This window comes from Crinia signifera, chromosome 6, assembly GCF_055691185.1.
Source record: "Crinia signifera chromosome 6, ASM5569118v1, whole genome shotgun sequence".
NCBI classification, from domain to species: domain Eukaryota; kingdom Metazoa; phylum Chordata; class Amphibia; order Anura; family Myobatrachidae; genus Crinia; species Crinia signifera.
The window spans coordinates 221,929,438-221,942,128 of NC_139222.1; the positions used below are offsets into that span (position 1 = coordinate 221,929,438).

Below are 12,691 nucleotides of genomic sequence, written 5' to 3' on the forward strand. Positions count from 1 at the left end.
ACCCCAAAATCTGTGCCCCAATTTCTCCCGAGTACGGCAATGCCTCACATGTGACCAAAAAATACCAGTTGGGTGCATGGCAGGACTCAGAAGGGAAGGAGTGATTTTTGGATTTTGCAGCACAGATTTTGGTGGAATGAATGGTGGGTGCTATGTTGCACCAATACAGTGGAACCCCCCCACAAGTCACCCCATTTTGCAAAGTACACCCCTCAGGGAATTCATCTAGGGGTATAGTGTACATTTCAAACCCCCAGGGGTTTCACCAATTTTGATACAAGTGGGCAGTGAAAATGAAAAATTACATTTTTTTACACAAAAATGCAGTTCTGGCTCAAAATTTTTCATTTTCAGAAGGTATGAAGGAGAAAAAGCACCCCAAAATATGTGCCCCAATTTCTCCCGAGTACGGCAATGCCTCACATGTGACCAAAAAATACCAGTTGGGTGCATGGCAGGACTCAGAAGGGAAGGAGTGATTTTTGGATTTTGCAGCTCAGATTCTGGTGGAATTTTGGTGGGTGCTATGTCGCATTAGCAAGACCCCCCAAGCACCAATACAGTGGAACCCCCCACAAGTGACCCCATTTTGCAAACTACACCCCTCAGGGAATTCATCTAGGGGTATAGTGTACATTTCAAACCCCCAGGGGTTTCACCAATTTTGATACAACTGGGCAGTGAAAATGAAAAATTACATTTTTTTACACAAAAATGCAGTTCTGGCTCAAAATTTTTCATTTTCAGAAGGTATGAAGGAGAAAAAGCACCCCAAAATCTGTGCCCCAATTTCTCCCGAGTACGGCAATGCCTCACATGTGACCAAAAAATACCAGTTGGGTGCATGGCAGGACTCAGAAGGGAAGGAGTGATTTTTGGATTTTGCAGCTCAGATTCTGGTGGAATTTTGGTGGGTGCTATGTCGCATTAGCAAGACCCCCCAAGCACCAATACAGTGGAACACCCCCACAAGTGACCCCATTTTGCAAACTACACCCCTCAGGGAATTCATCTAGGGGTATAGTGTACATTTCAAACCCCCAGGGGTTTCACCAATTTTGATACAACTGGGCAGTGAAAATGAAAAATTACATTTTTTTACACAAAAATGCAGTTCTGGCTCAAAATTTTTCATTTTCAGAAGGTATGAAGGAGAAAAAGCACCCCAAAATCTGTGCCCCAATTTCTCCCGAGTACGGCAATGCCTCACATGTGACCAAAAAATACCAGTTGGGTGCATGGCAGGACTCAGAAGGGAAGGAGTGATTTTTGGATTTTGCAGCTCAGATTCTGGTGGAATTTTGGTGGGTGCTATGTCGCATTAGCAAGACCCCCCAAGCACCAATACAGTGGAACCCCCCCACAAGTGACCCCATTTTGCAAACTACACCCCTCAGGGAATTCATCTAGGGGTATAGTGTACATTTCAAACCCCCAGGGGTTTCACCAATTTTGATACAAGTGGGCAGTGAAAATGAAAAATTACATTTTTTTACACAAAAATGCAGTTCTGGCTCAAAATTTTTCATTTTCAGAAGGTATGAAGGAGAAAAAGCACCCCAAAATCTGTGCCCCAATTTCTCCCGAGTACGGCAATGCCTCACATGTGACCAAAAAATACCAGTTGGGTGCATGGCAGGACTCAGAAGGGAAGGAGTGATTTTTGGATTTTGCAGCACAGATTTTGGTGGAATGAATGGTGGGTGCTATGTTGCACCAATACAGTGGAACCCCCCCACAAGTCACCCCATTTTGCAAACTACACCCCTCAGGGAATTGATCTAGAGTATAGTGTACATTTCAAACCCCCAGGGGTTTCACCAATTTTGATACAAGTGGGCAGTGAAAATGAAAAATTACATTTTTTTACACAAAAATGCAGTTCTGGCTCAAAATTTTTCATTTTCAGAAGGAATGAAGGAGACAAAGCACCCCAAAATGTGCCCCGATTTCTCCCGAGTACGGCAATGCCTCATGTGTGACCAAAAAGTGGCAGGACTCAGAAGGGAAGGAGTGATATTTGGATTTTGCAGCACAAATTCTGGTGGAATGATGGTGGGTGCTATGTCGCATTAGCAAGACCCCCAAAGCACCAATACAGTGGAACCCCCCCACAAGTGACCCCATTTTGCAAACTACACCCCTCAGGGAATTCATCTAGGGGTATAGTGTACATTTCAAACCCCCAGGGGTTTCACCAATTTTGATACAACTGGGCAGTGAAAATGAAAAATTACATTTTTTTACACAAAAATGCAGTTCTGGCTCAAAATTTTTCATTTTCATAAGGTATGAAGGAGAAAAAGCACCCCAAAATCTGTGCCCCAATTTCTCCCGAGTATGGCAATGCCTCATATGTGACCAAAAAATACCAGTTGGGTGCATGGCAGGACTCAGAAGGGAAGGAGTGATTTTTGGATTTTGCAGCTCAGATTCTGGTGGAATGTTGGTGGGTGCTATGTGGCATTAGCAAGACCCCCGAAGCACGGTGAAATGATGAACCTAATAATCCATAGATGTGTGGTATATTTTAAAACACTCCTTTATACATAGGCCGGGTTTGTCGGGGCAAGTTTCACAGTGGAAAATAGTTTCCTTTCTTATTCCCTTTTTATAGCAAACTTTGCACCTTTTTTGTGTCCTGCCCTTTCTTGCAGTGGAGGGGATTTCGTTCGGAAAATGCTGCCCTGGTACAATACGGGGGCCAGTACTAGAAGTACTGGGGCCCTCTGCCTGCTGGTTCCCAAATACTAGGCCCTTTATGACTTCCTCTTGAAAGTGCATAAATGTCCCCCTCTGGCCGGTAGAACGGAATAGCACGTAAGCGTTATACAGTGCCATCTGGATGATATACACGGCCAGCTTCTTGTACCAGATTTTTGTTTTCCGCAGGGCACTGTACGGCTTCAGTACCTGATCTGAAAGATCCACTCCGCCCATGTACCTATTGTAATCCAGGATACAATTAGGTTTTGAGGTGTGGGTACTGGTACCTCGTACAGGGACGGAGGTGGTACTGTCTCCGTGAATTGTTGTCAGTATAAGGACATCCCTCTTGTCCTTATATTTGACCAACAACATATTTTCGGTGCATATTCCCCTGCTTTCACCCCTTCTCATTACTTGGGCAATGTGCGTTTTTGGGAGGCCTCTTTGGTTCTTGCGCACAGTACCGCAAGCTGCTGTACCTCTTGAACCAAGGGCCTTAAACAGGGGGATGCTAGTGTAAAAGTTATCCACATAGAGGTGATAACCTTTATCCAGGAAGGGGTGCACTAAATCCCAGACAATTTTTCCACTAACACCTACGAGGGAGGGGGGGCATTCTGGCGGTTCAATTCTTGAATCCTTCCCTTCATATACCCTAAACCTGTGAGTGTACCCTGAGGTGCTTTCACACAGCTTATACATTTTTATGCCATACCTTGCCCTCTTACTGGGAAGGTACTGGCGGAATTTAACCCTTCCTTTAAAATGTATAAGGGACTCGTCTATGCAAATGAATTTATCTGGGATGTACATCTCTTCAAATTTGGCACTGAAATGATCAATGACCGGCCTGACTTTGAATAGCCGGTCAAAGGTGGGATCATCTCTGGGTGGGCACTGTGCATTATCGTTGTAATGCAAAAATTTAAGGATCGTCTCAAATCGAGCCCGGGGCATGGCCATACGGTAAAATGGGGTGCTGTACAGAACATCTGTACTCCAATATTGCCTAATTTCTGGCTTTTTTACTATGCCCATATGAAACACCAGACCCCAAAACGTCGTCATCATCTCTACTGCATCTACAGGGGTCCACCTAGCAAATGATGACGTGGGGTTTTGAGCAATAAACTGCTGGGCATATAAATTAGTTTGGTCCACCATTAAATTTATAAAATCATCAGAGAAAAATAATTTGAAAAAGTCAATTTCTCTGAGACCTGTGGAATCAAATTGGATTCCTGGCATGGCCAAAAACTCAGGAACTTGGGGCTCAAAATTGTCTGGTGGTGGGGTCCATACGAGATCAATTATTGGGGGGGGGTCTCAGCTGCTCTACGGGGGCGTCTTTGAGGGGGTCCCTCATCACCAGAGGAGGAAGAGGAGCTTAAGGCGAATCCTTAAAATTCCCCGCTTGCATCACTGGCTGTGTCAGAGTCAGAAGCAAGCATGGCATATGCCTCCTCCACTGAATACATTCTTCTGGATGACTGGGATGACATTTGGGATGACATTTGGGATGACATTTGGGATGCCATTTTTATTTTTGTGTTACTGGTAGTGAAATGTTTCAACACGTGTATAGTGTAGGGGGGGGTACAAACTTTATTTCAACCAGGGGGGTATGTAGTGTGTAGTGTGTATGTAGTGCAGAAAAAAAAAATACTTTATACAAAAAAAAAAAAAATGAAGGGGTTAAAAAAAAAAAAAATTGAAGGGGTAAAAAAAAAAAAAAAAAAGGTCCTGCGCCAAAAATTGAGCACAGATGTTGGTCAGTAACGTCCGTCACTGAACAGCGCTCAAAGGCAACAGGAATTTGATCAAAAAAAAAAAAAAATAGATCAACCCTGTGCCGAAAAAGATGATCAGTGATGTACGTCACTGATCAGCGCACAGCGGCCACAGGACACCCCCAAAATCACAGTGTGTGTAAAAAAAAAATTAAAAAAAGACCCCACAGCACACACAAAAAAAAAAAAGGTGATCAGTGATGCGACACTGATTACCAGTGAGGGGCAGCAGGTGCACAACCTTTGGTGCAACTGACAGTGCAACTGGCAGGTATATATAAAAAAAAAAAAACCTCTGCACCCCTAAAAAGTTGCTGATCACCTCAGATATAGTGATCAGCACAAAAGGCGGGGGCAGCAGACACAAAATTTAGCACTCTCTATCACTCTCTGTCACTATCTCTCTCTATCTCTCTATCTCTCACTATCTATCACTCTATGACACTGCAGCAGCAGCACTGACAGTTATATATATGAAAAATAACCCCTGCACCCCCAAAAAGTTGCTGGGGGTGCACAAAAGGGGGGCAGCAGACACAAAATATAGCAGTCTCTATCACTCTCTGTCACTATCTCTCTCTATCTCTCTATCTCTCACTATCTATCACTCTATGACACTGCAGCAGCAGCACTGACAGGTATATATATATATATAAAAAATACCCTGCGCCCCCAAAAAGTTGCTGATCAGTTAATTTATACTGATCAGCACAAAAGGGGGGGCAGCAGTCAGTTATATAAAAAAATATATAGCACGATCTGTCACTATCTCTCTATCTCTCTCTATCTCTATCTCTCTCTATCTATAACTCTATTACACTGCAGCAGCACAAAATATAGCACTCTCTGTCACTAGGCCTCTCTATCTCTCTCTCTCTATCTCTCTCTCTCTCTAACTCGATGACACTGCAGCAGCACAACACAGCACAACACAGCACAGGATGTCACAAGATGAAGCAAGATCCCAAGCAGTGATCAGGTAAGTATTGAGCAAGGTTCTGGTCAGTAAATGGCGACAGCTGGTCACTGCACGCTATTCCAGACCGGAATGGCGTCTGCAGTGTAGTCCCCGTTAGTTTAAACCCCCCTCCATGGCTGTGATTGGTCCGTCGGTCCGACGGACCAATCACGGCCTTTGGGGGCGGGCGGGGTGAGGTGGGGTGACACCAGTGTCACCCTTACACCCCGCGGTGATTGGTGCTGTACTTTACAGCACCAATCACCTCCGATCCCGTGTCACCGGCGAACGTTATTCGCCGGTGACACAGAAAACGCTGTAATTGGCTGTTCACACTGAACAGCCAATCACAGCGATCGCCGACGGGGGGGCTGCATCGCAGCCCCCCCTGGGCATGCAGGGACATGTCTGCTGTCAGGGACAGCAGACATCGTCCCTCTGTCACTGCGTCTCTAGACGCAGTGACAGTTAGAAGTCATGACGTATATATACGTCATGTGTCGGGAAGTACTTCCCGGCCATGACGTATATATACGTCAAATGTCGGGAAGGGGTTAATATCGCTCCAACTGACACGGGTTCTCGTGCATGTATATGGGATTAATATCCTAAGAAGGTCCCAATACCATTAGTGGGGATCCACTATCACTGTGGATTTCTTACACACTTAGTGAAGGGATAACTCTCGAGGAAGGTCCCTCTGAGTTTATAAACCCCTTTTTGGCCCTGAGGAAGCTATTATCTGCGAAGCGCGTGCCGGCTAGCGGTGCGCAGGCAGATGTGTGCTACTTTTGTTATTTTTCATACTAATGTATTTTGATTGTGTGTAGTTTAAATGCTGCGATAGTCCCCACATTTGCGCATACTGCTCAGCATATGCAACCCTTTGGAGGCGGCTCCAAGTGACCTGGCACAGCCAGCCACCCCGGTGGTGTACCTACTTAGGTCTTATACTGGAGCGTTCCCACGCTAGAGACCACACACACCGGGCAATCTGCACTGGCTTGGTGCATAGGAGCAGCGGGAGCTTTATATCCAGGAAAGAGCGAAACACAATGACAGCCCCCACAACGGTGCTGACTGTCTCACATGTGTAAACTCTAGGAGGCGGCTCCACCTGGATTATCGCAGCTAGATACCCTGGGGTGCACAGACACCCGTGCTAATCCTAGAGCGTTTTCACGCCGGATCAACGCACACACAGGGCGATCTACATTGTTCAAGTGCACCCATCAGAGGGGTTTATAAACTCAGAGGGACCTTCCTCGAGAGTTATCCCTTCACTAAGTGTGTAAGAAATCCACAGTGATAGTGGATCCCCACTAATGGTATTGGGATTCTTAGGATATTAATCCCATATACATGCACGAGAACCCGTGTCAGTTGGAGCGATATTAATAAGAGGTTGTTTCAACCTACGCTCAGACACGTCTACTGATCTGCCAGACCAATATTTCTGGACAGACCAGACGCACACCACCTAATAAGTGAAATACAGTATAACATCTTTGCAACATCTGCCTGCCACCTTGGTTTTAAAAATTGTGTGAACCCCACCTTGTTTGTTGTTATTTGTTAACATTTTATCTCGCAGTTCTTAAAAGAAGTATTAAAAGTTAAATTTTATTTCTGTTTGGTGCACCTACACAGGACATCTTTCTCTCTTGTTGTTTACAAATCTCCATGTCCTATGGTAGCACACCCCCAGCATTATATTATTACTCTATTAATATTTGCATAAGGTGGTCCACCTCTCTTGACTAGAGGTCTTGTGCGACCGACCCAAAAAACCTCCTTGCACTCGACTATGTTTTAGGGAATACTGAAGTCTTCAAATAGAATAAGTATGGTCTCTGCCTGTATTGCATAACATGATTGGTTATTGCAAACAATGATAACTCAATTGAGTTGTGAAATAAGCAAATCCTAACAGGTAGGGCGAATGGCACTGTGTTCTCTTTAGTGTACACTATAAACATCATGTCCTTCCAAGTCAAAATATAAACCCTGAGCATACTGTTCAAATCCTCCACACCCTCCTGTAAGTAGAACAGGGAATGGAAAATGTACTTTATTCTATGTAATACTGCATAGGAATATACAAAAGGCAAATATATTAAAGATAAGCATTTCAAATGAAATAAATGTAAAACAATAAAATCTGTAACAATGGAGGCTATAGTAGCACATGTACTTTGGCAGCTAGTTATGAAAAGTTAAATGAACCTGTCTAGCAGACTATTGACCTGGTAGATATGTTCAATTTTGACAAATATGCACATAGATAAAATAATAAAATTAAAGGTGCGTACACACGTACAGATTTTCTGTCTGATCTATCTGGTGGGAACAAAAACCTGGAATTGTATGGGAGCAACGGACAATCCATAAATTGTTCCCAAACACTTGAAAACAGTCAGTGATCAGTCAGACAAATTGTTTAATCGTTCTGATATAACACATTTATCAAAGCATATATTTTTTTCTGTTTTCCTGCATTTGAGTGGAAATTTTTGATTGTCATTTGCTCCCATACATTTCCAGGTTTTTTTCCCACCAGATAGATCAGACAGAAAATCTGTACGTACCTTATGTCAGCCTTTGTGTAAATAATAAAGAGGGTTATGCATGCCTCCCAACTGTCCTTATTTTAGAGGGATTATCCTAATTTGGGGCCAGCAAATGTGCAGAGATTCACTCCTAGATGGGTAGGGAGAATAGGAGTTTGGGCAATTATTTTATGTGACTTAAATGTTATATTAATATTTATTATTAATCTAAGAAAAAAATCTCTGTATTTTCCTACCAAAAATGAAGTTAATTCTCGCCACTACATACATCAAAGGGATGTAGCAAACAAGGAGGGAAAGAAAAAGTCCCCCTAATAATCTGACAGGGCTATGGGTGATGGTCTGATGGGACTCGACACTCTGAGAGGGTATTTGTGCCGAATTTCATTTATACTTGTGCAAAAGACTTCAACATAAAACAATGGCGGATAGGTGCTCGATGCTTAAGGATATAGTAGAATGATAAGTAGGGGAGGAATAGGATGTATTCCACCTATAATATAATGTTGCCAGTTCATTGTAGGAAATTATCTACCTATATTGGATGTGGCCATGATCCTGCATGGGTTGTTCATCTTTCTGCCTGCTAAAGGGATGAGCAGGCTCGATGAACAACCAGCAGGCACCCACATTGGATCGTCATCAAGCCCCAACACGGTAAGTTTTTGAATTATTGCTTGTTCTGATCAGTCGGAAATGGCCGTATCGTTTAAAAAAATCTAACCATGTGTGGGCACCTTAAGGGCCTAACATAGACTTGATCTCAGGGCAAATTTGTTCCCAAAATGGGCAAAGCCATGTGCAATGCAGGTGGGGCGAATGTAGCGTGCCCCACGGAGTAGCCAGAGACAGATAGCTGGCCCAGGTATTTCCCCACTGGGTGGCTGGACACGTTCACCCTAGATATTGTCCCAAAGGCTGGTGAAAGATAGATAGCCAGCCCACGTACTACGTCACTGGCTGGCCAGAAACAGATAGTTGGCCCTGGTACTGCCCCACATGGTGGCTGGACACAGACAGCCGCCCCAGGTATTGCCCCACGAGGTGGCTGGACACAGACAGCCGCCCCAGGTACTGCCCCACGAGGTGGCCAGACACAGACAGAAGGCCTAGGTACTTGTCCACAGGCTGACCAGAAACAGATAGTTGGCCCTGGTACTGCCCCACATGGTGGCTGGACACAGACAGCCGCCCCAGGTATTGCCCCACAAGGTGGCCAGACACAGACAGCCGCCCCAGGTACTGCCCCACGAGGTGGCCAGACACAGACAGAAGGCCTAGGTACTTGTCCACAGGCTGGCCAGAGACAGATAGCCAGCCCAGGTACTGCTCAACAAGGTGTCTGGACTACAGCCAGGTACTGCCCCACTGGCTGGTCAGAGATTGATAGCTGGCCCAGGTACTGTCCCACAGGCTGGCCAGAGCAAGACAGTCGGCCCAGGTACTGTCCCACAGGGTGGCTGGACACATGCAGATTGCCCAGGTACTGCCCCACAGGCTGGCCAGAGACAGAGAGCTGGTCTAGGTATTGCCCCACAGGGTGGCAGGACAGAGAGCTGTACCAAGTACTGCCCCATGGGGTGGCCAGACAGAGTCGGCCAAGGTACTGCCCCACAGGCTGGTCAGAGATAAACATCCTGCCCAGGTACTGCCCCACAAGGTGACCGGACACAGACAGAGGGCCTAGGTTCTTGTTCACAGGCTGGCCAGAGACAGATAGCCAGCCCAGGTACTGCTCCAGAAGGTGGCTGGACACAGACAGTTGGCCCAGGTACTGCCCCACAGGCTGCAGAGAAATTGATAGCCGGCCAAGGTACTGCCCCACAGGGTGGCCGAACAGACAGTTGGCCCAGGTACTGCCCCACAGGCTGGAGAGAAATAGATAGCTGGCTTAGGTATTGCCCACAAGGTGGCCGGACAGAGCTGGCCGAGATGCTGCTCCACAAGGTGGCCGGACACAGACAGTCAGCCCAAATACTGCCCCACAGGATAGTCAAAGATTGATAGTCGACCGAGATACTGCCCCACAGGGTGGCAGGAAACAGACAGTCAGACAAGGTACTGCCCCATAGACTGGTCAGAGATAGATAGCCGGCCCAGGTACTGCCCCACAGGGTGGCTGGGCACAGACAGCTGGCCCAATACTGCCCCACAGGCTGATCAGAGATTGATAGCCGGCCCAGGTACAGGGTGGCTGGGCACGGACAGCTAGTCCATACCCTCCAACATGACCCATTGCATTTGGTACATAATGCTATGTTCCTGGACTTCCCTCTTAATGTATGATTGCCATCACCTGTGTGGAACTAGGTAATTGAAGAGAAGGGTGTTTCAACTCAGGTGACGGCACTCATATATTAAGAGGGAAGTCCAGGAACAGAGCAATGTGTACCAAATGCAATGGGTCATGGTGGAGGGTATGATGATCCAGGTACTGCCCCACAGGGTAGCTGGACACAGCATATTTAGGTATTGCCCCACAGGGTGGCCGGTCAGAGAGCTGGCCGAGGTACTGCGCAACAGGATTGTCGGACACAGTACTGCCTCACAGGCTGGTCAGAGACAGGTAGCCGGCCCAGGTACTGACCCACAAGCTGGTCAGAGATTGGTACTGCCACACAGGGTGGCTGGATACAGAGCTGGCCTAGGTATTTCCCCCACACTGGTGGCCGTACAAAGAAATGGCCGGGGTACTGCCCATGGGGTAGCCGGGCAAAGAGTGCAGGCCAAGGTACTGCCCCCACTGGATGTCAGAAGAAGCTAATATGCGGCCGCAGTACGACAGAGATGTCTCAGGCAACCAACGGCACGCGTGGCGCCCATGATTTTACACTGGCGGAAGGATTTGCTCTGCCACCACCCTCACCAGCCTGGCTGGCACCGCCCGGCGCTGTGACGCGATCGATGGGTCGCGCTGTGCTGACGCTGCGTTTTATATGAGGCGGCGTCAGTGCAGCGCGACGATTGCCCGTGTCACTCTGCCGGTCGACAGGGCAGTTTCGACCGACAATATCACCTCCGCTGTAGGAGATTAAACTGAACTCTTCTTGTCACCATGGCGCAGTTTGGAGGACAGAAGACCCCTCCGCCGTGGGCGACCCAATTTACAGCCACCGCTGTGTCTCAGCCGGGTAATCCATAGCCTCCTCCTTATTGTTTTGGTTCTGCTGTGACGATTGTGTGTAGTTTGTGAGCCTGCTTTATTCGTTCCTATGTACTTAATGGGGGTCATGGCCTTGTGGTTCTGACAGTCTGTGCCCAGTATCGTTCTGTGATACTTATAATGCAATATTTACAGTACATTATTTTTTTTTTTACACACTATTGTAATCGAGATTATTATGGTGTCATGCTTATATACTGTACTATCAACACTTAATGCAGTGCTATGCACGTTCTGAACAGATATTACACCTACATGGATGTACAAACCAGTAAAAAAGTTTTAATTTGTCTTTAAAATAGAAAATATGATGTAGTACTTGCTATATGATATAGGGTCAGATACACTAAGCTTCAAAAGTAATAAAATGGAGTGATAAACAGCCAGCCAATCAGCTCCCACCTGACATGTCACTGGCTGTTCTTGAAAAATGTCAGGCAGGAGCTGACTTGTGACTGACTGGTTGTTTATCACTCTCCATTTTATCACCTTTAACGCTTAGAGCTGGGGTAGCCAGCCCTAGTCCTCGAGAGCTACCAACAGAGCATGTTTTGCAGGTCTCCTCACAGAATCACAAGTGAGCTAATTAGCTTCATATGTGTATCTTTTAAAATGTGTCAGTGATTAATGAGTGCAGCTGTGCAGCAGCTAGGTTGTCTGGAAAATGTGAACTGTTGGTAGCTCTCGAGGGCTAGGGTTGGCTACCACTGGCTTAGAGCATCTGGTCCATAATGTTTATTAGACCTTCCCAGTATACATATTAAGGCAAAGGGTCTATTATTTTTTTTTTTTTATAGCTGGGAAAACAATAGAATAATGTGTACCCGGCAGTTGCAATGGGACACTGCAGGGTGTACACACTTGAACAATGCAGGGGATTGACTGTGAGCTGTAGGAAGCCATTCTGCATTTTACACAATAACTTCTGGTTGGCCGGGAAGCACGAGCGACCAGAATATATCCCTTGATCCGTGGGAGTGCACAATGGGCCATGCACACTGAACAAAATGCCTGTCTTGTTGTACCCATATGCCTAAAAACAACTAATAGAGCACATTTCTGTGTGTATCTTCCCTAATGCTGTGTACACACAGAAGTGATGTGTACACAAATGATAAGCTGGCTGACCTGTCATAATGTGCATAGACATCAGATCAATGTAATGAAGTATAGAGCAACATTTTGCTCAGTCCTTGAACGGTGTGCGCTCCTGTGCGTCGTTAACAATGATTGATGTTTACTGAACATGGAAAGGATAGTAGTGCAAAAGGTACTTGTTTCCTAGCACGGCCACAATCGCGGGCATCGGGTGTAATTTTTAGTGGTCTGCGACGCGACCGACGCGATGCCTCCGATTTTCCCATTGAAAAAAGTCAAGGTCGCGTCGCAGGCGGCTAAAAAAGGCTTAAATGGTCCAGACGCGATGCCCCCGATTTCCCATAGGAAACAATGTTAAATGGCTCAATTTACCCGCGATGCCCCCGATTTCCCATAGGAAACA

The 12,691-nt window shown here is 46.2% G+C and overlaps 1 protein-coding gene across 2 annotated transcripts in view; it reads left to right on the plus strand.

Annotated features, from left to right (window-relative positions):
* Positions 1–10,827: 10,827 nt before the first annotated feature.
* The window catches only part of CCAR1 (cell division cycle and apoptosis regulator 1), a 55,628-nt gene continuing 53,764 nt past the window's right edge, over positions 10,828–12,691 (plus strand). For both annotated transcript variants that reach the window (XM_083148942.1, XM_083148943.1), the window contains exon 1: positions 10,828–11,158. In XM_083148942.1, coding sequence (XP_083005068.1) covers positions 11,083–11,158 — 76 coding nt within the window. In that variant the 5' untranslated portion in view covers positions 10,828–11,082. The remainder of the gene's footprint in view (positions 11,159–12,691) is intronic.